This window comes from Macrosteles quadrilineatus, unplaced genomic scaffold, assembly GCF_028750875.1.
Source record: "Macrosteles quadrilineatus isolate MER2022 unplaced genomic scaffold, UCM_ALF_1.0 Scaffold_1__1_contigs__length_201487025, whole genome shotgun sequence".
Classification (NCBI taxonomy): Eukaryota; Metazoa; Arthropoda; class Insecta; order Hemiptera; family Cicadellidae; genus Macrosteles; species Macrosteles quadrilineatus.
In genome coordinates, this window is record NW_026542594.1 from 116,266,662 (window position 1) to 116,294,505 (window position 27,844).

The 27,844-nt window shown below is 37.4% G+C and overlaps 1 protein-coding gene across 1 annotated transcript in view; it reads right to left on the bottom strand.

The window, feature by feature from the left end:
- The window catches only part of LOC128983688 (putative pre-mRNA-splicing factor ATP-dependent RNA helicase PRP1), a 38,775-nt gene extending 13,915 nt beyond the window's left edge, over positions 1-24,860 (bottom strand). Inside the window, exons 1-6 of the mRNA XM_054403091.1 lie at positions 24,659-24,860; positions 14,619-14,645; positions 3,062-3,145; positions 2,375-2,515; positions 2,009-2,185; positions 959-1,160 (exon numbers count right to left, since the gene is read on the bottom strand). Of these exons, the coding sequence (XP_054259066.1) occupies positions 959-1,160; positions 2,009-2,185; positions 2,375-2,515; positions 3,062-3,145; positions 14,619-14,645; positions 24,659-24,711 (684 nt within the window). The 5' untranslated portion in view covers positions 24,712-24,860. The remainder of the gene's footprint in view (positions 1-958; positions 1,161-2,008; positions 2,186-2,374; positions 2,516-3,061; positions 3,146-14,618; positions 14,646-24,658) is intronic.
- Between the last annotated feature and the right edge of the window lie 2,984 nt (positions 24,861-27,844).

Here is a 27,844-nt window from a genome sequence, read left to right on the forward strand (position 1 = left end):
CACACAAAACCAAACTTGCAACTTTTGTTGTAATAATGTAAGTTTATATTTTTATGGTGATTTAAGATTTATCAATTGATTATGTCTGGAATTCTCAACCTTTTAGACACTATCACTCTTTTTAATGCTGTTTTGGTGACTGATAAATTTTCATACCTATTAAAACTAAAATTAAAAAGAATAAAAGAAAACAACAAACCATTGTAATCTTTTGTTTATTAATTAGTTCATAAAAATCCAATTGTTTTATTCCATGTGGCACTTTACACACAAATTTGTATTACAATTTTTAATAGTGAGATGGGAAAGAATGTCTATTTGATAAAGCTGCAAAAGATGCCAACCTCACACTTTTGTTCTAGCTCTGGTCTACTGGGAAATATAACGGTTCAAGCACAATAGAGCATTGAAGTAATAACCCCTCAAGACATCATTGGGACAGGTACCTACTGGTTAAAAACTGCAGACCATCCATCTATTATCTACTATTATAAAAAATTAGAAGGTCTCTGTCTATCACGGCTAAGCCCCGTGGGTGTACAAAGTTCTGAGGTGAGTTTTTTTACTGTTTTTAGAATTAAATATTGATTAGCCCCATAGCAGGATAAGAAAACCTACAATGTTTAGATTTGTGTGTTGATAAGCAACGTAAACAAGCAGTCTCAAAAAGAACTGCAAAATGGACTTATTTTACAGTTCCAGTCAGACAGCAGATCAGCGCCTCCTATATTTTTGTTGTAGGTAACGTAATAAGTTATCCTTGTCCTAGTTGAAAATAAGATAATGTTATCAAACTAAATTCTAAAGTTGATATTTGTATCTAAAACAAATAGTGGATGTGTTACTACTTTATACAACAGATTTGAAGAACAACTTTTTCTCTTACGCGTCCACTCTCCGTTACAAAGCATGGTTACCAGCTAATATTATATAATCTCAGATCAAACACATAATTCACCTGGAACTTTCCAGCGTCGAGAGTGGCTGACATGATGATTAGCTTGAGGTCCGATCTCTGCTTTGCCACCTCCTTGAGCACTCCCATCAAGATATCTGTTGCCAATGTCCGTTCATGGGCCTCATCTAGCAAAATCACTTGGTAGTTCTCCAACATTGGGTCAGACATACCTTCTCTCAACAACATACCGTCAGTCATGTACCTGGGAAGAATCCATTAATAGAAACTGTATTGTTATCATAGAAGACTTATAGACTAATAGTGTCATTCAGTAAACAATTTATTTCCGTTAAGACTTATGACAACAAAATACTCGTCAAAAAATACTATCCAACAAATTACTGACCAATATGGAATGGAAAACTGTAAACCTATAGTAACTTCAATAGTTTAGTGTCAATTAACATAACAGTAAATATAAGAGTATTGCAAACAAGGTAACAGTAAAAAAAATTACAATTCCGGCCTCTTCGGAATTTCCCTGACTAAATTCTAAACAGCTGTCCTCTCCTAGGTTGCTCAGAAATTCAGTACTAGCAGGCATTCCAACAGGCGCTCGCCGATGGTGGCGAAGCCCCGTAATAGCGAGCGCAATTGGCATTAAAATATTTCAATCTGACGAATTACTTGTTTCCTACCACCCGTCACACTCCTCTGTGTAAGGACTCTTGTGTGACCTGGTAATGAATGTGTTAAGTTCTTTGCTGTATTACAATATATTTGGAAAACATCATTACTAAAGGTATTAAAATAAGAATTTTTATTGACTCTTGCCTACGACTATAATTTATTCCACTGAAGTATTTGGCTTTACCGTGTTTTGGATTTTTATTTTTTTAACTATTCTATCCTCAAAATGCACGACTTCAAAATACTGATTATATAATTTTTAATGAATAGCACTTCATTTATTAAGGCTTTTAGGGATTGTCCATTTAAGCCAACATTTCGGTTGGTTTTAGTCCTGTTGGGTCGTTTAAGAGGGGGTCTACTGTAATCACACAGTGCACTTTAAACCCTATAGTATAGTGCCATGCCTTGTTTACTTACTTCAACAAAGTTTTGGCTGACGAGCAATCCTCGAAACGAATGCTGTAGCCAACTTCTTGACCTAGGCAAACGTCCATTTCCTCTGACACTCGCTGGGCTACGGACATTGCTGCCACTCTACGAGGCTGAGTACAGGCCACTCCTCGCTTACCTACTGACCTGGAGTACTCTACACACCTGCAAGTACCAGTAATACAGTATAAACTTTTATGTGAATTGGGAAAAAATATTGATGCCAATAAAATTGTGTTCTCCCTAGTTATTCCAGTAAAAACCATTATCACCTGAGCTGCATTTTATAGATAAAAAAAGTAAAAAAAATAAAATACTGTTACTATATTACCTGTAAATCTTTACTGTACTTACCATTGAGGAATTTGTGTGGTTTTTCCTGAACCGGTTTCTCCGACCAAGACAATGCATTGATGTTCAGCCAACAACTTCATAAACTCATCCCGATATTCAAAGACCGGAAGTGTAATTCTTTTCCGAAGAAACTCGTGATACCTAGATAAACATTAAAATTGGGCATAAACCCTCAATTAATTTTGAAACAAAAACTCAAGTTAACATTTATGTTTTCTACAATCAGATATTTTTTTTACAAACATAGGCATATGTTTTAAACAGCTAAGTAGAACAGCAGACTAATTTTATTCATAGACTTTTAAAAGGTTAATTTTCCAACATGACAACCTAATTTTCAAAAGTTACCAAAGATATGTTTCTGAATGAGACCACAAGTGCATAGTATCAAATTGGGAATCTAACTTTGAATTTTTCACTGGTATTTTTGTGAAGATTTACTAAGGTTTAAAGTTTATTGAGCTCTCATCTAATTCATTTAACACTCATCATTCAATAACCTTTGCCTTAAAATAAACACACTGGTGTGTCTAATAAACCTCTGTGTATAACCTCTAGATGGAAACTAATGGGTAACAAATAACAGGTCTGGTTGATGAACTATGGACCGGCTAAGTTACATTGATATGTCCATTGGTAATAACACAGCTTTCAAACAAACAAACAACAAAATCATGATTTCCTTACCTTGGAGTATAAGGTAAACCAGTAAATGGATTGATCTGCATGTTCTTCTGTGTTGTTTGAGGAATAATAGCTGGAATTATTTGCCTGAAAAAAGTAGATACTTACATTATGTTTTGTTGGTGTTCAGCAGATGATTTTGAACTTATATTAGTACGGTGGGTACAAAAAAAAAACTTGTGTATTTCCAAAACTAACATATATAAATGTAATACTTTGAAACAAAATTTGTGGTAGAAAATGGTTTTCTTGGGAAACGGACTTTCGGCCTGCGCTGCCCCTGACTCGGCCTGGGCTGCCCCTATTATGTGGTGTAAAGGGTAGGTTTCTCGGGAGTAGGTACCTGACCTGAGCTTGCGTTTTACCCACTAAATCCCAGGAATCTCCCGGAAATACCTGTGGGGTGGTGGACAGGGTCGTCGACACAGGAAACAGGGCAAATAGCATTGGAGCCAACCTTCTAGGAAATACATTACTATTGTATTAGAATACTGCTGTAATCTTTGGCATTAACGACTCAGGAAGTGATGGTGTCTACGGGTGGTGGATATCCGCCCCAAATAAACCTATTTTTGTTTCAAAATTTTAGATTCAAAAATACGCAAATTCTTACTACATATAATAAATCTTTTATGCTTCTTTTAATACTGTATATGATAGTGGTTTTTAGTACTGTATTGTGACAAATTTAAATGTAAAATACTTGCAGTTATTTGAACTTGAATTCATTATTTCTTAGACCGCGAACGCTAAATATGTAACAGATGTTCGTGTACAGTAGTTAAACAATAAAAAATAGTGCATTTCATCACTAGAGGGTACCTATTTAACAGTACTGTATTACGAAACATTTATATGTAAAATACTTGTAGTAATTTGAACTTGAATTCTTTATTTCGTTGGCCGCGAACACTAAATATAAAAGTAACAGATGTTTGTGTAAGGTAGTAAAACAATACAAAATAGCGCATTTCATCACTAGAAGGTGTCTATTTAACTTTACTGTATTACGAAACCTTTAAATGCAAAATACTTGTAGTAATTTTAACTTGAATTCTTTATTTCGTTGGCTGCGTACGCTTAATTTTGGCCGTAAAAGTTTAATTTTGATACTTACTTGTTCTGTGTTATTTCACCTAATAACAACAGTACATTTAATTCCATCCAACATAATTTTTGTTGGAAATGCGCAATGTTGAATTGTGTGTTCCAATTATTAAATTGCAAATTACATTAATTAATTGTTGAATGAAATGCATAGGGGCATTTAATTCCATCCAACTGAATTTTCTGATTTTGTATATAACAAACTGTAAATTTCTTTTATTGATTGTAAATATCTACATCACTAGAAGCCTTTTTGTAGTAATTGATCATTTAAACACTGCAGTTACAAGTTTAATTTTAATATTTTGTTGTACCAATACACCAGACTGTTAATTAATATATAGGATTATATTTTAAACGCATTTTTATAACATACTTGTCTCTTGTTACATTGGTTTAGTTTTTAATTTCGTATTTTATACTTAGTGTTTATCTGGTTTTTACATAACAAATTGTTATTTACTTTCACTTTGTATTTGCTTGTAAATAGGACACTACCAGAAGTTTTTTTAGGTAAACATTATTTTAAACACTGCAGTTTTTTGTTTACCAGACTGTAATTTAATTAAAGTAGGCCTAACATTATTTTTATACTACGTCTCTTGTTTAAATTATCTGAATGAATGTACTACGAATGTACATTCAGCTGTTAAACTACAATTCACACTTTAAACTGAAACAAGAGGTTCTACCCGTGAATTCACGGGTGAACAGAAACCACCATTAAATTAATTTAATCAACTTTGACTTTATATTTCATTTAAAGGGCCCAAGTTCGAGAAATTTTCATGTGAAAGGATGTTAAAGGCAGTGGAACCTTCATACCTTACGTCCTAAGGTTGGCCGAGGTTGTACCTGAACACGCAGCTCTCTTTCACGACATCTTTAATACTTTTCACATAACATTTCTTTGAATTTCAAAAACCAGCATAGGTAACTTTTCACAATTTATTATCATGCCATCTCTGTTGTAAATACGTCGCCGAATCGCAAACACGGGATTGTTTCTTCTAGGTAGAATTTTATGAAAATCAAAATTAAGTAAACAGAAAAAGTAAATATTAAAATGACAGAAGGGAAACAGGCTATTTTTATGAAGACAGATGTTTTTTTTTTAGAAATAAATCATATGTTAGGTAATCTTAACAAATTTTTACTTGTATATTTAAAATACGTGAAAACTTTTAAGTCCAATGGGGCAAAGCACATTGAACTGAGCGTGACAAAAGTTATTCCATGACTTCTACAGAGAATTCCCTTTAATTTGACACCTTAATCATCAAAATCGGTTCATAAACAAAAGAGTTTTGCTGTGCACAAGAAATTCCTTACGGAATTAGTATAATAGATAATAACTTCCAAAACATGCAAGGCGTAGCCTTTTGAAAATCAGCCTGTGGGGCAGAGCCCTTAGGGAGTTCGTCCATATCAATACTTTTCGGCAAAATCTACACACTCTAAGCTTCATTTTGATATGCCATATGCCTATATTTTTATTTGGTAAATGGCCTTAACCGTTTACATAAAATTTGATTGTATCACTGTAATAATATAATATACTGTTGTATGGATAATATTTTTGTACTATTGAGTGGATGGATTCTTGTAAACAAGCCTTGAAATCATATTAAGTGAGACTAATTCGTCAACGTTTGTGATTTATGAAAGCTATAGTGACAATAGGCGGATGGTGGCCCCACCTTCTGCAGTAGCCTATCTATACAAGCTATAATGTATATACAAAACTATAATATCTATAACTAATATTATGATGGTCAATTTATACATATCCACTGTTTTTGTATCTTGAACTGAGGTGACACATGTGTCGTCAAATCGTCGTTAAAATTGGTTAAAAACTGTTTAAATATACAACTTTTAGCACGGTGTTTGTAACTAAACTAGCCCAAAATTAGATTTAAATCCATCGAATACCTGGCCTTGCTCTGGAGTGCTCTGGGGCTCAGGTCCTTCTTGGAAGTACCGTACCTAATCCTATTCATAGTTTTTGGCCAGCTTGCTGTGTCAAACACCCCATATCAGCCCTTCCCTACTTCCCTCTTACCCACAAAATCTTTTCAATTTACCTATAGGGAATCTTTTGGGGACAGCAGACTCAGAGCAACCCACGTTCCCTATTGTTTGTTGCGGAGGGTAAGTTTCTCATAATCACCCCAGGCCGAAAGTCCTACACTCGGTTTTCTTAGGCCTACTGAAACAGATTTTAACTTTACATTTTTTTGCGTTAGATCTGCCAATTACTTATGATTAACTGTAAACCGGTAAAAAACCAATAACTATTACAATTAAAATTATGTATTTTCTAAAATTAACTAAACTAAAAATCAAAGCTAAAACATCAATTCAATCCACAGTGGAGTGTCGATTGGGAATCGTATTGTCATCACATAAAACGTCGTGTCGTCTGTCTAGTTTCTACACTCTACAGTACAGTTCCGCTATTGCTTGCTACACGAACGCACAACGCGAACGCAGATAAATCCTTGTTGCGGACAAGGTTAAGTCAATACCGACAATGGTGGCAATAGTTGCGCATTGAACTAGAGCTACAACGCAACTGAAGGTATCACTCACCACACACAATAGAACTCTCTGTGGTATCACTGAATGCGAGAATTTAGAGACGTTGGCCCCCATATGCACTAGGGGAATAGTACTTTGGAACTAGGGGATTGTGGGATAGCCAATGAGCTGGTTGATTCTTCTAGTGGTACCAACATAACATTTTACAGCGTCTTGATTTTCTAACAGAGTTGCACTGTGCCAGTGCTACCTCCAATTGGATGTTGTCTACGACTATTTCGTTTCGTAAAAAGCAAGAGTGGCTCCCTGATTCCGTTTACTTATCAGACTTGGATACGATAAGTTAAATAACTGCGATCGCATGATAATTTTGGGCCGGCATGAACTACGTCGGTTGTCTGATTCAGAATTCAAACATGGATGATAAAAAACTATGACAATGGCAACTTCCTAAAAAATATGAGTTTTTACATGGAATCAGTATCAAGAATCGAGAGCTGACGGAGAGTCGACGTATTCTGTCTGCGGACCCGAGTTTCGATTCTCAAATCTGGTTAATTTCTAATCTGAATCTTCAGTAAATATACATTCACTACCTATAACATTTTTTGGATAAACTGGCTCAAAATTGTTAGAACTATAAAATTCCTCGTAAATAAACGAACATTAATGATAATATTTGATATTCACAAAAAATCCCCGAGTAAAACCATTTTCACGCATGTTTACCGGTTTTTTCACGGCAGTTAAAATTCACGCATAATTCTTGATTTTCCCAGAATTCCCGGTCGCTGACAACCCTGGCTCAGTATTTTAATTAACTGACAAGCTTTATAAACAATATTAAGAGTTTCTAAACACAAAAGTTAAAACTAACAATAAAAACACCTGCTGTGATGTATTTTGACTGATGACCTAAATAGGCTACAATAGACGCCTGCTAACCCAAGAAGTTGGGGACTTTGGTGATCCTGAATTATTGAGCCTCTTCTAAAAACCAATGTAATTGCGAGACTAGCGGAAATACTGCTAAATAAAAACCGCATCTCCACCAACCGAACATGTCCGTAAACCATTCTTCGGTGTTGGTTTGGTTGATACGCCTTTTCAAACATTCTTAGCGTCGTGGTGGGAACCGGATGTTGGCTGTAAAAGTTTGCTCCCTCCCAGACCGAACATTTTAGTCAAAATCACGTTTCTCCTCGTGCAGCTAGTATTTCATTGTTTCTAGTGAAGTTTGGCATTTGCTCGTGTTTCTTTTTATTACACAAGTGTTTTGTATTAGTTTTTTATTGATTATCAAATCATTTTCGGTTAATTATGGCATTATAATTAGTAGCTTGTTTAAAATAGTTGACACAATCAAAATAAAAGAAAGTATAATATAAGTTATATACGTATTAGTGATGCACGATTGTGAGATATTACAATTGAAACATTTCGATTGTTTAAACCTCTCTAGACGTTTCTATTGTATTTTTGCTTAGCGAGAGGTTCTTACCAAGAGGTTTTTATTGGGATATTTGTAGCGATTGTTTCGTTTCATAACGGCATGAAAATATAATTTGTCTCGTATTTGTCTAAAAGAGAACCGAGAAGTCCTTACCGAGAGTTTTAACGAGATGTTCATGGGGATTGTTTCGTTAAGTACGGCACAGCATTGCACATTAGTAATTATTAGCATTCAATTTAATTAAAAAGATTTTTGAAACCTGAGAGCCTGTGAGTTGAGTTGGTATTAATATTCTTTAAAAACATGTGTTGTTTATTATTAAAGAATAACAATTGATTCTCATTCTACTCATAACATGGGCTTTGTTAAATAAAATAATACTAATTTCTTTATCCATCTTTTATTGTTTTTAATTGGTTATGGGCTACAGAAAATATTAAAAGAATGGATTTAAGAGTGAATGTTGAAAAACTAAGCAATTCTCAATCATGGAGAAGGTGGAAGCGCCAGATGGAATTAGTTTTGAGACATCATGGAATTAGTGATCTGATTACTGGTGAAAGGACAAGGCCTGAAGAAACAGAGGAGCAGAAGCTTAAGGATTTTAAGAAAGGTGACACCTTAGCTCAGGTACTTATTGTAAATGCTCTAGACGATTCACATGTAGAATTAACAGCTACTTGTGATAGTGCACATGAAATGTGGCAGAAGCTGTTGAGTATATATGAACAATCATCAAGTCAGAGACTAGATAGAACAATGGAACAGTTCTTTACATCTAGTATAACTGATGGAGAAGATTTGATCAAATATATCTCAAGATTGCAGTTAAACTTCAGAGAAGTGAATGATGAACTTAAAAAGCATAAAGCTTCAGAACTGCCAGAACTTGTGTTGATGTCAAGGATTATGAGTACACTACCTAAAGAATTTTTTGAGTTCAAGAGTGTATGGGAAAGCATACCAGTGAAAGACAGAAGTGTTGATTTGCTAATAGAGAGAATTCGTCTGATTGAGTCCAGGCTACCTAGGTCTATGAATTCTGATAATGGACAAGCCTTACAGGTTAGTAGAAATAGCACAAGTTCATTCTCAGAAGGCAAAAAGCATTCTATAAAGAAGAAAATAAAGTGTTTTATTTGTAAGGGACCACACTATGCTAGTCAGTGTCCAAAGAAATCAGAAAAAGAAGACAAGAACAAGACTGAGCCTAGAAAATGTAACAGTGGTCCATTCTTGTGTTTTGTAGCAAAGGAGCACAAGAAAGACAACTTTATTGCAGACTCTGGAGCATCGCAGCATATGTGTTTCCGGAGGGACTTCTTTCACACATATCAGAGGTTTACTTCACCAATTAACGTCACTGTGGGAAATGGTGATGATATTGAGGCAGTTGGAGAGGGAAGTATTCGAGTAAGTGTGAATATTGGTAAGAACCGATACATCACAACTTTAGAGAATGTATGGTACGTTCCCAAGCTAGGAAGGAACCTGATGTCAGTCAGCACAACAGTGAAGAAAGGATTTAGTTTCAAAGTAACTAAAGAAAAATGTGTCTTCATGAAGAATAACGTTGCACAGCTGTATGGACATTGTGTAAATGGACTCTATGAAGTTGAAATGGATGTTCTGTTGCCGCATGCAGAAGCTAAAACAGCGTGTAGTAGTAAACTGAAAACTGTCCAAGAGTGGCATGAATCTCTGGCTCATCAAAATAAGACACATGTGTTAAAAACTCTTAAAAGCAGGGGAATACGTGTCAAGGTAGAAGATGAATTTTGTGGAGGTTGCGTACTAGGCAAGCAACACAGAGCTACATACCATTCTCGAACTGTAAAGCCAACAATTGCAGGAGAAATAGTAAGTGGAGATCTCTGTGGTCCTATGGAAAACATTTCTCTAGGAGGAAGTCGCTACTGCCTGGTTTTCAAAGACTACTTTACTAAATTCAGAAGAGTATTTTTCATCAAAAATAAGACGGAGGTTACAGACTGTATTGAGACATACTTGAATGAATGTCAAACTGCTGGACATGTGGTAAAAATGTTTATGAGTGATGGTGGGACTGAGTTTAATAATTTTGCAGTGAAGAAATTGCTCGCTAAACGAGGCATCACTATGAGAACTGTTATGCCTTATACACCAGAAGAAAATGGTTCTATTGAACGTGAAATGTGCACGTTAGTTGAATCAGCAAGAAGCATGTTGTATTCAAAGAGATTGCCAAAGAGCTTATGGGCAGAGGCAATGAACACGGCGTGTCATGTGATCAATCGGACAGGACCAACAAGTACAGAAGGTACACCTTATGAACTTTGGTATGGAAAAGGACCAGCCCCAATTGAACATTTTCGACCGTTTGGTACAGAATGCTATGTGCATATCCCAAAACAGAAACGGAAGAAATGGTCAGCAAAATCAGTTCCAGGAAAATTGGTTGGGTATTGCGATGAACGAGATGGATTTCGAGTCTACAACGGTCACACAATAGTGGTCAGTAGAGATGTTGTCTTTAAACCTTATCAGAAAGGAGAGGTTGTCAGAGCAGAGGGCATCACAGAAGATTGGGCTAAGACTGTTCCTGATGAAGACAAAGAACTTGACAAAACCTTATCCATTCCTATCCTATGCGAAGACAAGAGTCAGCCAATCAATTTTCAAGAGGAAAATGAAGAAGCTGAACCTGATGAAATTGAATATTGTGAACAACCAGAAGAGGAAGATCGACCTGATGAAATTGAATATTGTGAACAACCGGAAGAGGAAGATCGACCAGGAAGGAAAAGGCAACCACCTAGTTATCTTCAAGATTATGTTCTTGTAGCTGAAGCTGGACCAACATATAATGAGGCCGTTAGTAGTGAAGAGTGGTTTCATTGGCAGGCAGCTATGAATGATGAGATGGCATCTCTTCAGAAACACCAAGTTTACAAGCTCGTACCGTTACCCAAGAACAAGAAAGCAATTGGAGTAAGATGGGTTCTTACAAAGAAGAAAAATCCAGATCGATACAAAGCTAGGCTTGTTGCAAAGGGCTACGCTCAGAAAGAAGGAGTAGATTATTTTAGCACCTACAGTCCTGTAGCAAGATTTGATACTCTAAGGACAGTATTAAATATAGCAGCACAGGAAAGCATGTTTTTGAAACAATTTGATGTAAAAACAGCATTTTTACATTCAAAGCTAGATGAAGAGGTTTATGTCGAGCAACCTGAAGGTTATAACGACAACTCCGGAAGAGTGTGGAAACTACAACGTAGTTTATACGGCCTTAAGCAAAGTCCTAAGTGTTGGAATAAAAGACTTTCTGAGTTCATGAAATCTCAAAATTTCAAACCGAGTACAGCAGATCCTTGTTTGTTCCTTCGTGAAGGAAATGGTGAAAAGATGTTTGTCATAATTTATGTGGACGATGGACTCATATGTGGTACTTGTGAAAAACAAGTGAATGTATTTGTGCAGAACTTGAAACAAAACTTTGAAATCAAAGTATCAAAACCTGAAACTTACCTTGGAATCGAGATTGTTCAAACAAGTGATGGAATAGTTCTCAGCCAGAGGGCATACTTAGATCAAGTTCTAGAAAGGTATCGGATGTCGAACTGTAACGCAGTGTCAACACCATTTGACAAATCCGATGTCAACACAAATGCAAAGCCTCTATCAACAGAAGTGCCGTATTGTGAAGCTGTGGGCAGTTTGCTATATTTGACAAACACTCGCCCAGACATCTGCTATGCAGTTAGTATGGTGGCACAGCATGTGACTAGTCCAACCATCAAAGACTGGAACCAAGTCAAGAGAATCCTTCGTTACCTGCAAGGTTCTAAGGACTACGTTATACGCTACACGAAGCAGAGCGATGAACCGAAGATTCTGAAATGTTACACCGATGCAGACTTCGCAGGTGATGAAAACAGCAGAAAGTCACGTTCAGGATGTCTATGTTTGTTTGCTGGCGGAGCCATTAGTTGGTTTTCAAAGAAACAAAATTGTATTTCACTATCAACTACTGAAGCGGAATATGTTGCTGCTAGTGAAGCTGCTAAGCAAGTAATATGGCTTAAAGGCTTGTTAGAAGAAATCAGCAGTTCATCGATCGAAGCAACTATGTACATTGACAATGCTGGTGCAGTACAATTAGCACACAATCCTTCAACGCATGGAAGAACGAAGCACATCAGTGTTCGGTTCCACTTTGTTAGAGAGCACTTCAACAACGGATGTTACAAAATGGAACATGTTCCTGGAAGACTTCAGTTGGCAGACTTCTTGACAAAGAGTTTACCTTCTAGTCGACTGAAGGGACTTTTGAACCTCTCAGGTTTGAGGGCAAATTAAAAAGATTTTTGAAACCTGAGAGCCTGTGAGTTGAGTTGGTATTAATATTCTTTAAAAACATGTGTTGTTTATTATTAAAGAATAACAATTGATTCTCATTCTACTCATAACATGGGCTTTGTTAAATAAAATAATACTAATTTCTTTATCCAACTTTTATTGTTTTTAATTAATTTCTATTTTATCTGGCGGGGATTGACCCCCAATGTCTTTCTTAACCGAGTAAGGGAGGGTTTATGGATGTATTAAGTTACTTACTTTATCCGTGGGATAGTGACTTAATACCACTCAATAAAAACTATTGACGAAATATTTTACAAACAGAATGTTTGTATCTAAATCAAAATGTTATTTATAACGAGACTAGAAGCTCTTGTAAATATCATGTTAACATTATTATTAACATTTTTCAAAATAGTTTTTTATTTTTGCTGATATGACAGTGGCATAAGTGTTTATTCAAAATAATATGTTGTAAATAATAGTCTATTATTCTACAAGAAATCTATAATAATACCCGCGCCGCAGCAAACCTGCGGACTAAGCGAATTTCAACTTGTCTGATTACATATTTACTAAAATATTTCCATAAATAAGACATATTTATTCCCAATTTAAATAACATTAGATTTAACGAGTGCTTAGGTTTGCTGCTACGGGGAAGGTAAATTGTGTTTTTTGACCAAACGTCAATAGTATACAATGAAATAAATACATTTGCCAAATTTGATCAACATATAAACATAAACAAGTAAACTACAACAGTCTTCATTTTCTCCATAAGGATAACATAGGACTTTTAAATTTGCACTTTTTTTAATTTTCTCTGTAACCATTAGGCATACAACAATGCTTCAATATACTAAATTATTTCTTTTTTTAAGCTTTACAAAATGGTTGGGAAAGAAATTCCAAAATTTTATGTTTTTAGGGTCAAAAATGGGAAAACCCCATTTTTACCCCATAAAACCCCCCATAAACCCCCGTTCCCATGGTCTGATCATGCTGGTTCGCGAACTCGTTCGAATAAATGTAGGTTTACACGTTTATACCAAATTTCATCAAAATCGGATCATTTTTGTTCGAGTTATCGTGCTGACGGACACACACATATATATATATACATATATATACAGATACATATTATATATATATGAATTTGAACGGATGGTGTTTTTGGCCTCTGGGGACCTCAAAACGAAAAAGCAAATTGGTCCCGGGTCCAGGTCTTACCATGAGACCTACGGTAATAGCTTATTCCCTATATGGGAAATTCGCTAAAAAGAATCAACATCCTAGTAACAGCTCCCATGCAATGTAGACGGGGCTGCAGACAGACGTTTTGGTTTAACAAATGCAACAATTGAGAGAACATCTCGATTACAAAACTCTCGCTAAGTAATCGAAACAATCTATAAGCGGAACATCTCAAGAAGGAATATTTCGATTGTTTGAACATCTTGCAATCGCGTATCACTAATAAGTATATATAAGTAATTCAAAATCCTTGAACAAGAGACAACCTTGGGGGGTTGGACATATTGCAAAATTTGTGAAAAAGCAACTCGCTCTCAGTTTTGCACGAAATTAGTACTGTGCTACTGTACCCCCAACGAGGAGGTCGACGAGTGAACATGAGCAAATAAGCAGCTGCTATGCACGCTAAATAACGACAACGATGTGTAGATGTACTCATCACTACAAAAGATCACCCAACTTATCGAAATGTTCAGATCTCTTATAATCGAACATTGATCATTGAACAAGGGAATTTTGGTCCATTTTTTATGTTTGCGAACAATGTTCAGCGTATATGTTCGGTAGGTGGAGACAAGGCTAAAGACTTCCACCGGCATCTTGGAATGATCACGCTAAAATGACACGAGAAAAAGATCATATATATAGGCCTACAGAAAACTTTCAGACCTTTTAGACCAAATGCCCGAGTATTTAATGTGCCAGAGACCCTAGGTTGCTGGATTAGCGGGCTTTTACTGTATACCTACAAGTCAACAGTGATTGGACTTATATGTATATAAGTTAGTAAAAAGTATATAAGGTAATATAATAACGTATATAATAAAAGGTATATAAGACAGTAAAAAGTTATCTCACCTGACTGGTTCTGATGACCCCTCAGAGCTGAAACAGGAATGTATTACTCAGATGCTGCATCTTGAGTTAAGACAAGGAATCAAGACTACTTGTCATTAACACTGTGGAGTAAGCCATAACTTATAAGCAATTGCCAAATTATTTTGTTCTTATTATGCATCTCCAATAATGGTCTCCCAATAAGTTATTCATGATACAAGTTATTTTACTATTTTTTTATCACGCATTTATGCCATCTTGCTATAATTGGACATGCAAATGCTATAATAGGATTGCTCTTGTATATGCCAAAGCCTAATTGGTGTAGGGCCAAAAATGGTATAGGCCTTTGGAAACAAATAAATGTAATATTTCTAAAATTTTGAAAGAAGTACCTAATGAAAATTCAATTTTACATTGTTTTAGGCTAGTTAATGAATACATTTTTAGGCCTAGACTATTTATAGTTCTACAAAAACGTCTTTAATTTGTATAGAAAACTGTCATTTGACTTGAAGCCAAACCAGAGTGACTCTTAGTCTAATAAAAAAAGCTTATTTACTAGTAATCAAGGTAGGCAGTACCTTTAACCTAATCTTTACTTTTCAGGCACTAAGTTATGCCTAGGGGCCTAGTTTATATTTTATAATTCTAGTCTATATTTTCAAAAATGCAAGCAATTTTGAAATTATTATTGAGATAACATAAATCAACAACTCTATTCATTATAACAAACATTACCTTCCTAATCTAACCTAACTTTAAAACACAAAATACAGTCACGAATCCACATAACACCCAACCTACCTACCTCAAATGTCTAAATGTGAACTAGGCTAATAACTTAATCAACTTCTCTACCGCTTTGTCCTCTTTGTACAAACTTAATGTTTATTGTCTTAGGTTTCTGCTTCTTCCCTAGACGATCCTTTCAACCGTTCATGTCTGTGTTGGTATTCAATTCACTTAACACAGTAATGGCGACAGAGACAAGCAGACAAGAGGCATTTACACTAATAAAATTCAAACGATCATAGTTTATTCAGTTTTTGTGATAACAGAAAAGTTTTTGCACAATTGTTTTCAGATAAAAATCTAGTTTCTAATGATGTGTTATTCGTAGATTTAACCCTCCGAGCGTCACTCGTCGAAAAATCATTATCATCATTTTGACGCACGAACATCGTTTACGGCGAAGGCTCTATGACTGACTGAATCGGATTGAACTGGATCGAGTTAGGTATCGTTCTTTTCGTTATATTCTACGCTTTCTCCAGAGGTCTGTCTCTAAGCGCTTTATGTTCTCCGAGCCGATCGTAATTGTAGCAGACAGCTGACGTGCGTATTTGTAAATAGCTAGGTTACCCTCGGACCGATGACTGATGTGTTTTATTACGTTTATCATTGTTTTAGTGTTAAAAATCAAAAGTAGTGATATACGGGGTGCATTATAAGGAAAATTTAAGTGATTTTGAAGGGCTGGTTGATGATCCTGAAGAAGTAGGTAGTGATATTGATGTAAATTATCAGCCAGATTCCTAGCTATGGTTAGGCTATGCATTCTTAGCTAAACGCTATGTACTGAAATCTGTTTTTTGCCCATAACTTATTTATTTGCAAATCTACTTCCTTATATTATTAAATATTTGTAATCCTCATAAAATTTAGAACAAAGTGGCTATTTTCAAATATTTATAGGCCTATAATTTATACAATTTCATTGAGCGCGAACTTATTTTTTTTTTTTTTAATTTTCCAAAATATTTTTTTTACCTAAAATTTTTTTTTGAAAAAAATGTTCCTTATGTTTTATGTATAATATTGAAGCCCATGATTTTCCAAACAAAATGGAATATAGAACAGTAGAATTAACATTGTTTTAAGCTTCTCAGATCCGTTTTAATAAAACCTTGCAAATGCGCCAAAAATAGGCGGACATTAAGGCCTAAACTATGGACACTCGGAGGGTTAATTTAGTTTTAGTATAGCCTACATTTGAGGTACTTATATATAAGAATACTTATACGTTTACGTATAGGCCTACTCTTGTATCATAACTAGGCGTACAGTAAAAAACTGTTTTATCTCGTACAGTATTAACATTTAGTAGTAGGGCCTAAGAATGGGGCCATGTTTGTTTTTTTAACTAATTAATAATAGGATGTTAATAATAAGATGTTGACAATCCTGGTATTTATTATAGATCAGACCACGAAAGCGATGTTAAGTATTTTTGTAAAGCTTGTTTAAACAATAATCCAGGACTTCATATGGGCGAGGAGGTTGAGGCTCCTAAGTTACTGGCCTTCCAGCAAAGGGTAATGTTACTAAGTCATGCATGTAGAAATAATTTTAAATTTTGTAGAAAAAGTCAAAACCACCGACATTTTAAGGTATTCATGGAAATGCCACAGACATTTTTTATGTAGATACCGGTACCCAAAAAGAGGACGTTTCCAGGAAAACAAGGACTTAACTTATGGGATCCCTAACTTAAATAAAGTTGGATTATAAAATTATGGCAATTATTCCGTATGTCTACACTGGGAAAAGATGGCATTTTTATGTCTACAGTACCTTAGGCCTACTGAACTTACCATTTTGCATCTCCACTACTTAACTTAAGCCTTGTTCACACGGGGCGAGTTCGCTTGTATTTGTTCACACAATGCTTTTTCCTCTCGATCAGTAGCTGGCTTGAATCAAATAGGCCTACTCCAACATCTTTGAATAACATGCGCACAAGCAACAGTGTTCACACTGGGCTACTTTACTTGCCTTCTCGCTCAAAAGCTGGCGAGTTAGCAAGTAGGCCTATAGTAGCCGCAGAGTCAACTTTTCCAGAGTTTTTTACAAGCACCTTTTGATCGAGTATGTCGTTCACACGGAGCTATTTACTAGCTGCGTGTAAAAAATCGGTGTGTAGCTTGTAAACTCGCCCCGTGTGAGCGGGGCTTTAGGGCCTAAGTGTTTGATAGGTAGGCTATCGTATAATTATGTTTTTATGTAGGCCCTAGGAAGGTAGCCTGGAAGGTATGGGCGTTAAGTGAGTGGGAGAACCTTTCGCGCTGTTCTGGCTAAACCTCGCATGTGGGGTTGGTTCGGCAGATTGGCCACACCTTAACTCCAACTCTCACTTGTTAGCTGCGGAGAGCTACCTTCTGCCACTGGGTGTTGGTCCACCTACAGAACCAAGTGAGGGGGGCCCTAGACTAAGGTGTAATGCGACCGTGTCGAGTCTTGTAGCACTGGGGGCCTAATATTCAGTGTCTTAACTGAGCCTTCTGAGAACCCAGTCGTATATGCCCCTTACCCGGGGAGGTGTACCTTAGGCCCCTATTACACGAGGTAGCCTGGCGACGTCGCCAGCGGCAGTAGCTGGCGACGCACTGGCCACCAAACCTATAACCAGTTGAGTAGCCAGTTGAGTAGCCAGAATTTTACCGCCGTGGCGCCGTTGTTGTGAGTGCTTGTCTTTCACTTGTACTTGTTATGAGCGGTGTTTACAGTGAATAATGAGTGATTATAAGTATCTTCTCCTTCTGTTACTTGAACTGAACTGATGAACTACCTAAATGTACGTTCATCCAATGCTTAGTGCAAGAGAATCAAAAGGGTTATATTACACCCTTTTTGATGAGCTCTGTGCGGACAATAAAAAATATTTCAATTATTTTCGTATGTCACAATCCAGTTTCTTCGAGTCATAAAGGATGATATAGACATTTTATCAACTGAAGTGAACAATTCACACACTCACAACACAACAGAACGCAACACAACAGTGTGCAAGTACCCCCGTGATATGAACTAACCGAGTGGCGACGTGATACTGGCGACCTAGTGTAATAAGCTCCATATGCTACAACGCAGCGTCGCCAATATGGGTAGCCAGTGGCTACCACAGTAGCGACGGGGCTCGGTAGCCAGTCGGTCGCCAAAGTGTGGCTGCGTCGCTGGCTACCCTCGTGTAATAACATCCATAAGAATCAATGCCCCGTGACAAGCTGAGTAGCCAGTTTGGTCGCTGGCGACGTCGCCAGGCTACCTCGTGTAATAGGGGCCTTAGATACCCGGTATTCGTGGGAACAACGTAGACAATCTGACCCCAATGGAGGAGGAAGGTCTACTGAAATCTGGCGATGACGACAAGCTCACAGTAGAGATGGGCATTATTTAACATAGGTAACAGGATGAATAACAGTGTTGCGGCCGCGGCAACACGTTGCGGAGAACTCCCTGTTATTACAGTAGAGTCCCGCAAACTCGGCGTAATGTGGACTGGAAGGGTGCTGAGTTTGTGAAATGCCGGGTTATCGGGAACTAGGGTTAAAAACAAGAACAATACCATTTTTAAGCTTATTAACTACCTCTTTTATTTATATTTTTATTGCAAGTTAGTATCAAGTCATCAGATATAGTACAAAAAACCATTTGTACGAGCTGAGAATGATTTGACTTGAGCTGGCTTGAGTCCATGTTTAACTCAGACTCAAAAAATCACTAATTTTCTGAGCCAGGTGATGGCCGAGTTATCCAGACTGCCGGGTTATCGAGTGCCGAGTTTGCGGGACTCTACTGTATAATAACGTAGGTATCTATCTACACCATGTTGCAGGAAAGCCGCACGGACAACGAAAACATGCATTGCCGTATGTGCCGTTGCCGCAACACCAACAGAGCAACAATAACTTCGGAAACGAACTACAGTAGAATTAGAATAACGATGCATCCTGTCTGGACAACGCTCGACTCCCAACTATAACTGTAAACTGAACTGATCAACCAACAACGATAACTGAACGCCACGACACCGACCAGTGGACAACGGTTTTTAGCGGCAACGAGTTGGCAATCGTTATTAAAATAACAAGTTGCCGCAACACGTTATTGGGCAGCTGCGTTATCGTTACAACCGTTGCCGGAAAACAACGATAGGCCTAATTCCAATCTCTAGCTCGCAGAAACAAGAAGGGAAAAAAACGACTTGTTCCAGGGGCGAGTTGCGAAGACGGAGGATGGCAGGTGCTGTAGATAAAGGCTAAAAGGTTTTATCCAGAAGTGAGAGGAGGCTGGCGTGGGCTGCTAAGCACCCTAACTCTGCTCCCTGCAAAGGCCAGTTCTTCCGGGAACCAGGAAGCTGGGAAAAAGCAGGGCGAGGGCGGCACCCCCAAAGCTGACTCTAATGAAGCCTCCAGGAAGAAAGGTGGAAAGAGGGTGCGAGAGTATCTGACACATGAGGATGTCTGGAGCAAAAAAAAAGAAGACGAGGACAAAAGAGGGAGAGGGAGAGGGTGTTTCAACCAGAGAGCACACCGGTCAGCTCCTACCTAGCTGCAATGCAATCCCATGGTCACTTGTAAGCCTAAACCTCTGTTAAAAAAATAAAATAAAATAAATAAAAAAGGCCCTATAGGCCTTGAGTAAGTTTAACCCTCCGAGTGTCCATAGTTTAGGCCTTAATGTCCGCCTATTTTTGGCGCATTTGCAAGGTTTTATTAAAACGGATCTGAGAAGCTTAAAACAATGTTAACTTAATTCTACTGTTCTATATACCATTTTGTTTGGAAAATCATGGGCTTTAATATTATACATAAAACATAAGGAACATTTGTTTCAAAAAATTTTTTTAGGTAAAAAAAAATTATTTAGGAAAATAAAAAGAAAAATAATAAGTCCGCGCTCAATGAAATTGTATAAATTATAGGCTAGGCCTATAAATATTTGAAAATAGCCACTTTGTTCTAAATTTTATGAGGATTACAAATATATAATAATATAAGGAAGTAGATTTGCAAATAAATAAGTTATGGGCAAAAACAGATTTCAGTACATAGCGTTTAGCTAAGAATGCATGGCCTAACCATAGCTAGGAATCTGGCTGATAATTTACATCAATATCACTAACTTACCTACTTCTTCAGGATCATCAACCAGCCCTTCAAAATCACTTAAATCTCCTTATAATGCACCGCGTATGTCACTACTTTTGATTTTTAACCCTAGAGCTGGCAGTAGTGTAACGCTGTACTGGCATAGGGATTTTATTAACTAGTAGTACGCTTATTCTGCGCGTAACAGGATGAGTGAACATGAGCGCAATAATGAAAGAGTTTACCCACACCTAGCCCACTTACCGGTGTCACTGGTGTACAAAAAAATGTTATTTGTATGGGCAAATCAACCCATGAGTCGGAGCAAATAATGGTGAGTCGGTGACTCAAGTCGGTAGCGTCACGCGAACTTCGGGCCCAAGGCAGCGATGTCGTAAGTTCGGATCCTGGTCACTGCCACTAAATTTTATCAGTACAGTTCACCTTTGTACTGTTCTGGCTCACCAATTGCTTTGCTGTAAACGATCCACGCACGGGCGAGGTTAAAAGAGGCTGGACCAACCTCTTAAAAAAAACCAAATCTCAGTCAACAACAATCCTAACTTCTCGTCCATTAATTAACCAAAGTCATTGGTAATATACGTAACGTATTTCCTGTTTCCCTCTCTTCTCATAGCATTTTACTATTGCAGATACGTTAATCTAACTGTCACAAAGAGTTCCCACACTCTGGACTGTTCACCTTGACTACTTCCTTTACCACTTCCTACGTCGTGGACCTGTTTCCCTCCCTTCCCATAGCATTTTTAGAATTGCAGATACTGTACATTATTCTAATTATCACAAAAGGTTTCTACACTCCGGAATGCTCGCCTCGACTATTTCCTTCACCACTTCCTACGTCGTGGACCTGTTTCCTTCCCTTCCTATAGCATTTTAGTATTGCAGGTATATTAATCTAACTGCCACAAATGGTTTCTACACTCCGGACTGCTCGCCTTGACTACTTCCTTTACCGCTTCCTACGTCGTGGACCTGTTTCCCTCCCTTCCTATAGCATTTCATTATGGCAGATACATTAATCTAACTGCCACAAAGGGTTCCCACACTCCGGAATGCTTGCCTTGACTACTTCCTTCAGTACTTCATAAGTGTCGTGAACCTGTTTCCCTCCCTTCCCATAGCATTTTTAGAATTGCAGATACATTATTCTAATTATCACAAAGGCTTCCGACACTCCGGACTGCTCACATTGACTACTTCCTTCACCACTTCCTACGTCGTGGACCTGTTTCCCTCCCTTCCTATAGCATTTTAGTATTGCAGGTATATTAATCTAACTGTCACAAAGGGTTTCTACACTCCAACTGCTCGCCTTGACTACTTCCATCACCGCTTCCTACGTCATGGACCTGTTTCCCTCCCTTCTCATAGCATTTTAGAATTGCAGTTACACTAATCTAACTGCCACAAAGGGTTTCTACACTCCGGACTGCTCGCCTTGACTACTTCCATTACCGCTTCCGACGTCGTGGACCTGTTTCCTTCCCTTCCTATAGCATTTTAGTATTGCAGGTATATTAATCGAACTGCCACAAAGGGTTTCTACACTCCGGACTGCTCGCCTTGACTACTTCCTTTACCGCTTCTTACGTCGTGGACCTGTTTCCCTCCCTTCCTATAGCATTTTATTATGGCAGATACATTAATCTAACTGCCACAAAGGGTTCCCACACTCCGGAATGCTCGCCTTGACTACTTCCTTCACCACTTCCTAAGTGTCGTGAACCTGTTTCCCTCCCTTCCCATAGCATTTTTAGAATTGCAGATACATTATTCTAATTGTCACAAAGGCTTCCCACACTCCGGACTGCTCACTTTGACTACTTCCTTCACCACTTCCTACATCGTTGACCTGTTTCTCTCCCTTCCCATAGCATTTTTAGAATTGCAGATACATTATTCTAACTGTCATAAAGGCCCCCCACACTCCGCAGCGCTCGCCTTGACTACTTCCTTCACTATTTCCTTCACTACTTCCTACATCGTAGACCTGTTTCCCTATCTTTCCATAGCATTTAAGTATTACAGATACGTTAATTTAACAGTCATAAAGGGTTTCCGTACTCCTTTCTTTTCACTGCTCACCTTTCCGCTTTACTACTCTCTACGTCGGGGACCTGTTCCCCCCCCCTTCGCATAGCATTTTAGTATAAAAATATACCAACATTTTTGAATATTTAATATTCAATGCCAACATTAAATTGAATAATGTAAAAAGCTGCTTTGTTCTAAATACATACATACTTATATACTTTTAATTAAAAGGCGAAATTTTAATACTGAACATAAACGGTATATAACTGCCGACTAATATTGTTAAGTTCAATTTATTATTATGAAAGTTGTGAGATTTAATTAGCTTAAATAACATTATTCTGAAAGCTGTGAAATTATAATGATATATATTCATAGACGCCAAACTGTTTACTCCATGAATGAAAGAGCTTAGAGTAAAAGTCGTTCTCTCTGTCTTAAGTAGACAACAAAATTGTTGGTCGCAAAACGTAAACAAATAAAAAGAAGAAGAAGGTAGCTCCTAATGTTATTCTTATGGGACAAATTTAAAAATGTTTTTTAAGTATTTTATAATTACTACTGAGCGGAATCGTCTAGAATTTTAATGGTGTCTTTACACTGGTGTCATAACTATTTGTGCAAAATTTGAACGCTATAAGTGCAACGGTTCTTGAGTTTTAGGTGCGAACACACACACACACATACTCCAGCGGACAACTTTTCTCCGACTCCGCTATACACGATACATAGATTCGTTCACTTCGTTCACTCATCTATTATGTATTATCATTTTTAAACCATCATAAAAAATAGAAATAGCAACATAACTATGGATTATTATATATCATTTTGTTCAGAATAAAACAAAGAACAATAATATAGGTGGTTTACATGGTTACCACAAAAAATTTTTTTTTTTAGTTTTTCCGAATTTTAGGCATTAGGCCTACTAGTTTTTTTATAAAATGTTTTATATTCCGTCGTGTAGCTAAGTGCAGGTTAGACTTATCATCATAAGGTAAATTGTAAAGTTGTAGTAAATTTTATGCTGATTCCAAAAATATATAGTTTATATAGCTTACTTTATGTATTTTGTTTGATAACCCTATTATTATGTTGATCGTACCCCCGCGCTAGTACCAAATAATCATCCAACCCAGGTAATGTACAAAACCGTACACCTTATATAATATATAATTCCAGGGTACTCTGGTTTGAATTATTTAACTTATTTATTACAACAGTAGCCCTAAAAAGCGAACAATACTAAAAAAAAAAAAAAAAAAAAAAAAAAAATTATATAGGCCTACTGTAACACCTGCATTGGCGCCGTATATCCGGCGTTGCCATTTCGGCCGCGGCCGTTCGCGCTGTATATCCGGCGTTTGCCAGCGCTAGGGTTAACACTAAAACAATGATAAACGTAATAAAAACAAATCAGTCATCGGTCCGAGGTTAACCGAGCTGTTTACAAAAACGCACGTCAGCTGTCTGCTCAACATTTTCTGAACTAAAATGAATAGCGCTTAGAGACAGACCTCCGGAGAAAGCTCTGAATCTAACAAAAAGAACGATACCTAACTCTAACCAGTTCAATCCGATTCAGTCAGTCATAGAGCCTTCGCCATAAACGATGTTCGTGTGTCGAAAAATCGACAAGTGACACTACAAAGTTTGTCGTGAGTCGATTTTTCGACAGGTGACGATCGGAGGGTTAAGTTTCAGAGGTACCCTAAGTTGGTCCCATTAATAGGCCTAGCTTAACAGACGAAATTTTCTATAATAACTTAATTTATCGTTGTTTCAACATAAGTTAGGCCTAAGTTAACTTATGGGCTTGTAAGTTAATGCTTGGTCCAAAGTCCTAGTCCCATCAGCTTATTAATAAAAGCTTTAACCAACCAGGCCTAAGTTAGCCGCACATTATTAGGAATGGGTCTAGGCCTTGTGACTTTAAGCTGTTTGAATTAAAATTCCTATACCTAGGCTTATGATAAACATAAAATCAAAAATCAGTTAACTTATATACTCCATATAGGCCATATCAGGAGTCTTAAACATGTAAAAGCCTAAACAAAATTAACAAATGTAGGTAAGTTAAGTTAGCTAATCCCTGGCAATGCCAAGAGTAAGTTAATCGATTCTCACCTCCTTTTCTTAGTTACGTATGGATCTATAACTTCTATCCTCCGTTTAGACATTATGACGATTTTGTAAAATCAATTTTGATTAGAAATTCAACACAAAAACATTAATTTTTCTTAATTTTGACCACCCAATTTACATTTACGAACACAAACACATGCAAGAGGAGATGGACGCAGTCAGTCGCAGAGTGAAGTTGAAGTGTGTGTGTGTTAGTGTTGTGTTGTAGTGTTGTAGTAGTCACAGTGTTGCCAACCGACCTCTTTGGTTTTCCCCGCATGGAACGACGGAAATCCTCGATTTTCCTCGCAAGGATTCTAAAATTACTCCCAAAATCCTCGATAGCATCTAAAGATTAAAATAATTTGAAATTTCCCCATATTTACATGATAATATACGTTTCCACCTATTCTTTTTTTACTAGAGGTGCAAATTACCAAACAAAGATGCATTAACCAGATTAACCTATCGTACTTTAAAAATTAGGGGCTCTGGTAAATAGTATGTGTGAGTATTGGTCTAGCCAATAGCCATAGACCAATCAACACAATGGAATATATTTAGGCCTATCTATGATTTAACGCATGCATTATAATCAATGGTAAAAGTATGTTTTCCATCCCTGTGCCCTGACATTTTTGTCAAATCTGAATAAGTAGTTTATCTTGGTTAATTTGTGGGTGTGCTGATGTCGACGTCGAAATTCTTTAATAAATCATAAACTATTTTTTTTTAGGGTATTCTAATTTAGGTAAGCTCGTAATCACGCCTTATACGTGGCCGTGGCCGGGTCGTGTCTTAATACTATACAAATAAGAAAAACCCCTGTGTTTATACGGTACCTGAAAAAATACATTATACATTATATAATACTTATAATAATAATAATATTTGTTATTAACTTTGAAAATTAACAAATTCTAAATTATTGAAATGGGGTCGCCATTTTAGGTACGTATTTTTACCCAAATTTGAGTGAAAGATGAGTGTAGAATGGTGTGAGATGATCTGTGTAACTTTGTTACTGACTAATATTTCATCAGCCAGGATAATTGATTTAAAGTCCAATCATCATGAACAGCTGAGTAATAAATCATAATTTGTTAGGTTCTACCGGGTTCTACTACGTAGGCCTACGTGAAAGGAAATTTGAACTGAAGGCAACCAACATACGACAAGTTTCTGTACAGGTGAAAATGCTAAAAAGGTGTGGTAGTTTATTGTTAAACACATATCGGCCCCAGTCATATCCTCAGTAGTTCAATTCGAATTCACATTCACTTCATAATTACAGGCTTATAGCACACAGCTCAGCTGAGCTGACAGCGACAGCTGGAGCTGAGCATAGCATTACTTCACCTCACTTCAGTCAGTCCAGTCCAGTTTCCAGTTCGGCAGTTAGTTAGTTTTAAGTTCACCCTCATTTCATTGTCTTCTTCTTCATCTACTTGTTCTTAGATTTGATTGGTTGATTCATTGTATCATTGATGATTGACTTTTTTCAGTTGCGGACGCTGTTCATTCAATGCTTAGATTTAGAGGGATTTTCAATATATTTTTAAAGAGACCTAGGCACTGAGAATACTCGATTATCAGAAAAATCCTAGGTGCTTTACCTGAAAATCCTCGAAAATACTCGCAAAATCTGAATCCTCGCATAAATCCTCGCAGGGTCTGGAAATCCTCGAAAAACGAGGATTTTCCCCGCAATTGGCAACACTGAGTAGTCAACTAGTGAACTAGTCAGTAGTGTAGTGAGTGTGTGTGTGCTCGCTGTTGCCGTCAGACCGTCACCGCCCACCTTCGTCTGTCTAGAAACGGGACAGCGGAATTGAAATCCGAACTGAACAGTGAACATCTCTGATCGCGGGTTTCTGTCATCACCGAGCCTGTTTTAAATTACGCGGGAACAAAGTACAGTAGCCCACAGAGAAGTGCCGTTTACTGTTAAAGTACCTGGGGACCGAGCTTTGCTCGGGGGAAATTATTAGTTTACTCTGAAAAGTATTGCAGATATTAATCTACTCCCAATCTCCACACTGCTCACCTTCACTACTTACTTCACCACACCCTACGTCGTGGACCTGTTTTCCCTCCTTCCCTATACCATTTTAGAATTGCAGATACATAAATGACACAGACAGTTCCCACACTCTGCACTGCTAGCATTACTACTTCCTACACCATTTCCTACGTCATGGACCTGTTTTCCTCCCTTCTCGTAGCATTTTAGGATTGTAGATACCTTAATGTAATTCCCATCAACAGTTCCCAGAATCCAGACTGCTCACCTTTACTACTTCCTTCACCACTTCCTACGTCGCGGACCTGTTTCTCTCCCTTCCAATGGCATTTTAGGATTGCAGATACACTAATCTAATCGTCATTAACAGTTCCAACACTCCGGGCTGCTTGCCTTTACTATTTCCTTCACCTCTTCGTACGTCGCAGACCTGTTTCCCTCCATTCCCATAGAATTTTACGATTGTAGATACCTTAATCTAATCGTCATAAACATTTCCCACACTCCGGACTGCTCACCTTTACTACTTCCTTCACCACTTCCTATGTTGCAGACCTCTTTCCATCCCTTCCCATAGGATTTTAGGATTGTAGATTCCTTAATCTAATCGTCATAAACAGTTCCCTCACTCCAGACTGCTCGCCTTTACTACTTCCTTCACCACTTCCTACGTCGCGGACCTGATTCCCTCCCTTCCCATAGCATTTTAGGATTGTAGATAACTTGATCTAATCTTTATTAACAGTTCCCACACTCCGGACTGCTCACCTTTACTACTTCCTTCACCACTTCCTACGTCGTGAACCTGTTTCCCTCCCTTCCCATAGCATTTTAGGATTGCAGATTCCTTAATCTAATCGTCATAAACAGTTTTCACACTCCAGACTGCTCGCCTTTACTACTTCCTTCACCACTTCCTACGTCATGGACCTGTTTCCCTCCATTCCCATAGCATTTTAGGATTGTAGATTCCTTAATCTAATCGTCATAAACAGTTTCCACACTCCAGACTGCTCGCCTTTACTACTTACTTCCTTCACCACTTCCTACGTCACGGACCTAATTCCTTCCCTTCCCATAGCATTTTAGGATTGTAGATAACTTGATCCAATCGTTATTAACAATTCCCACACTCCGGACTGCTCACCCTTACTACTTCCTTCACC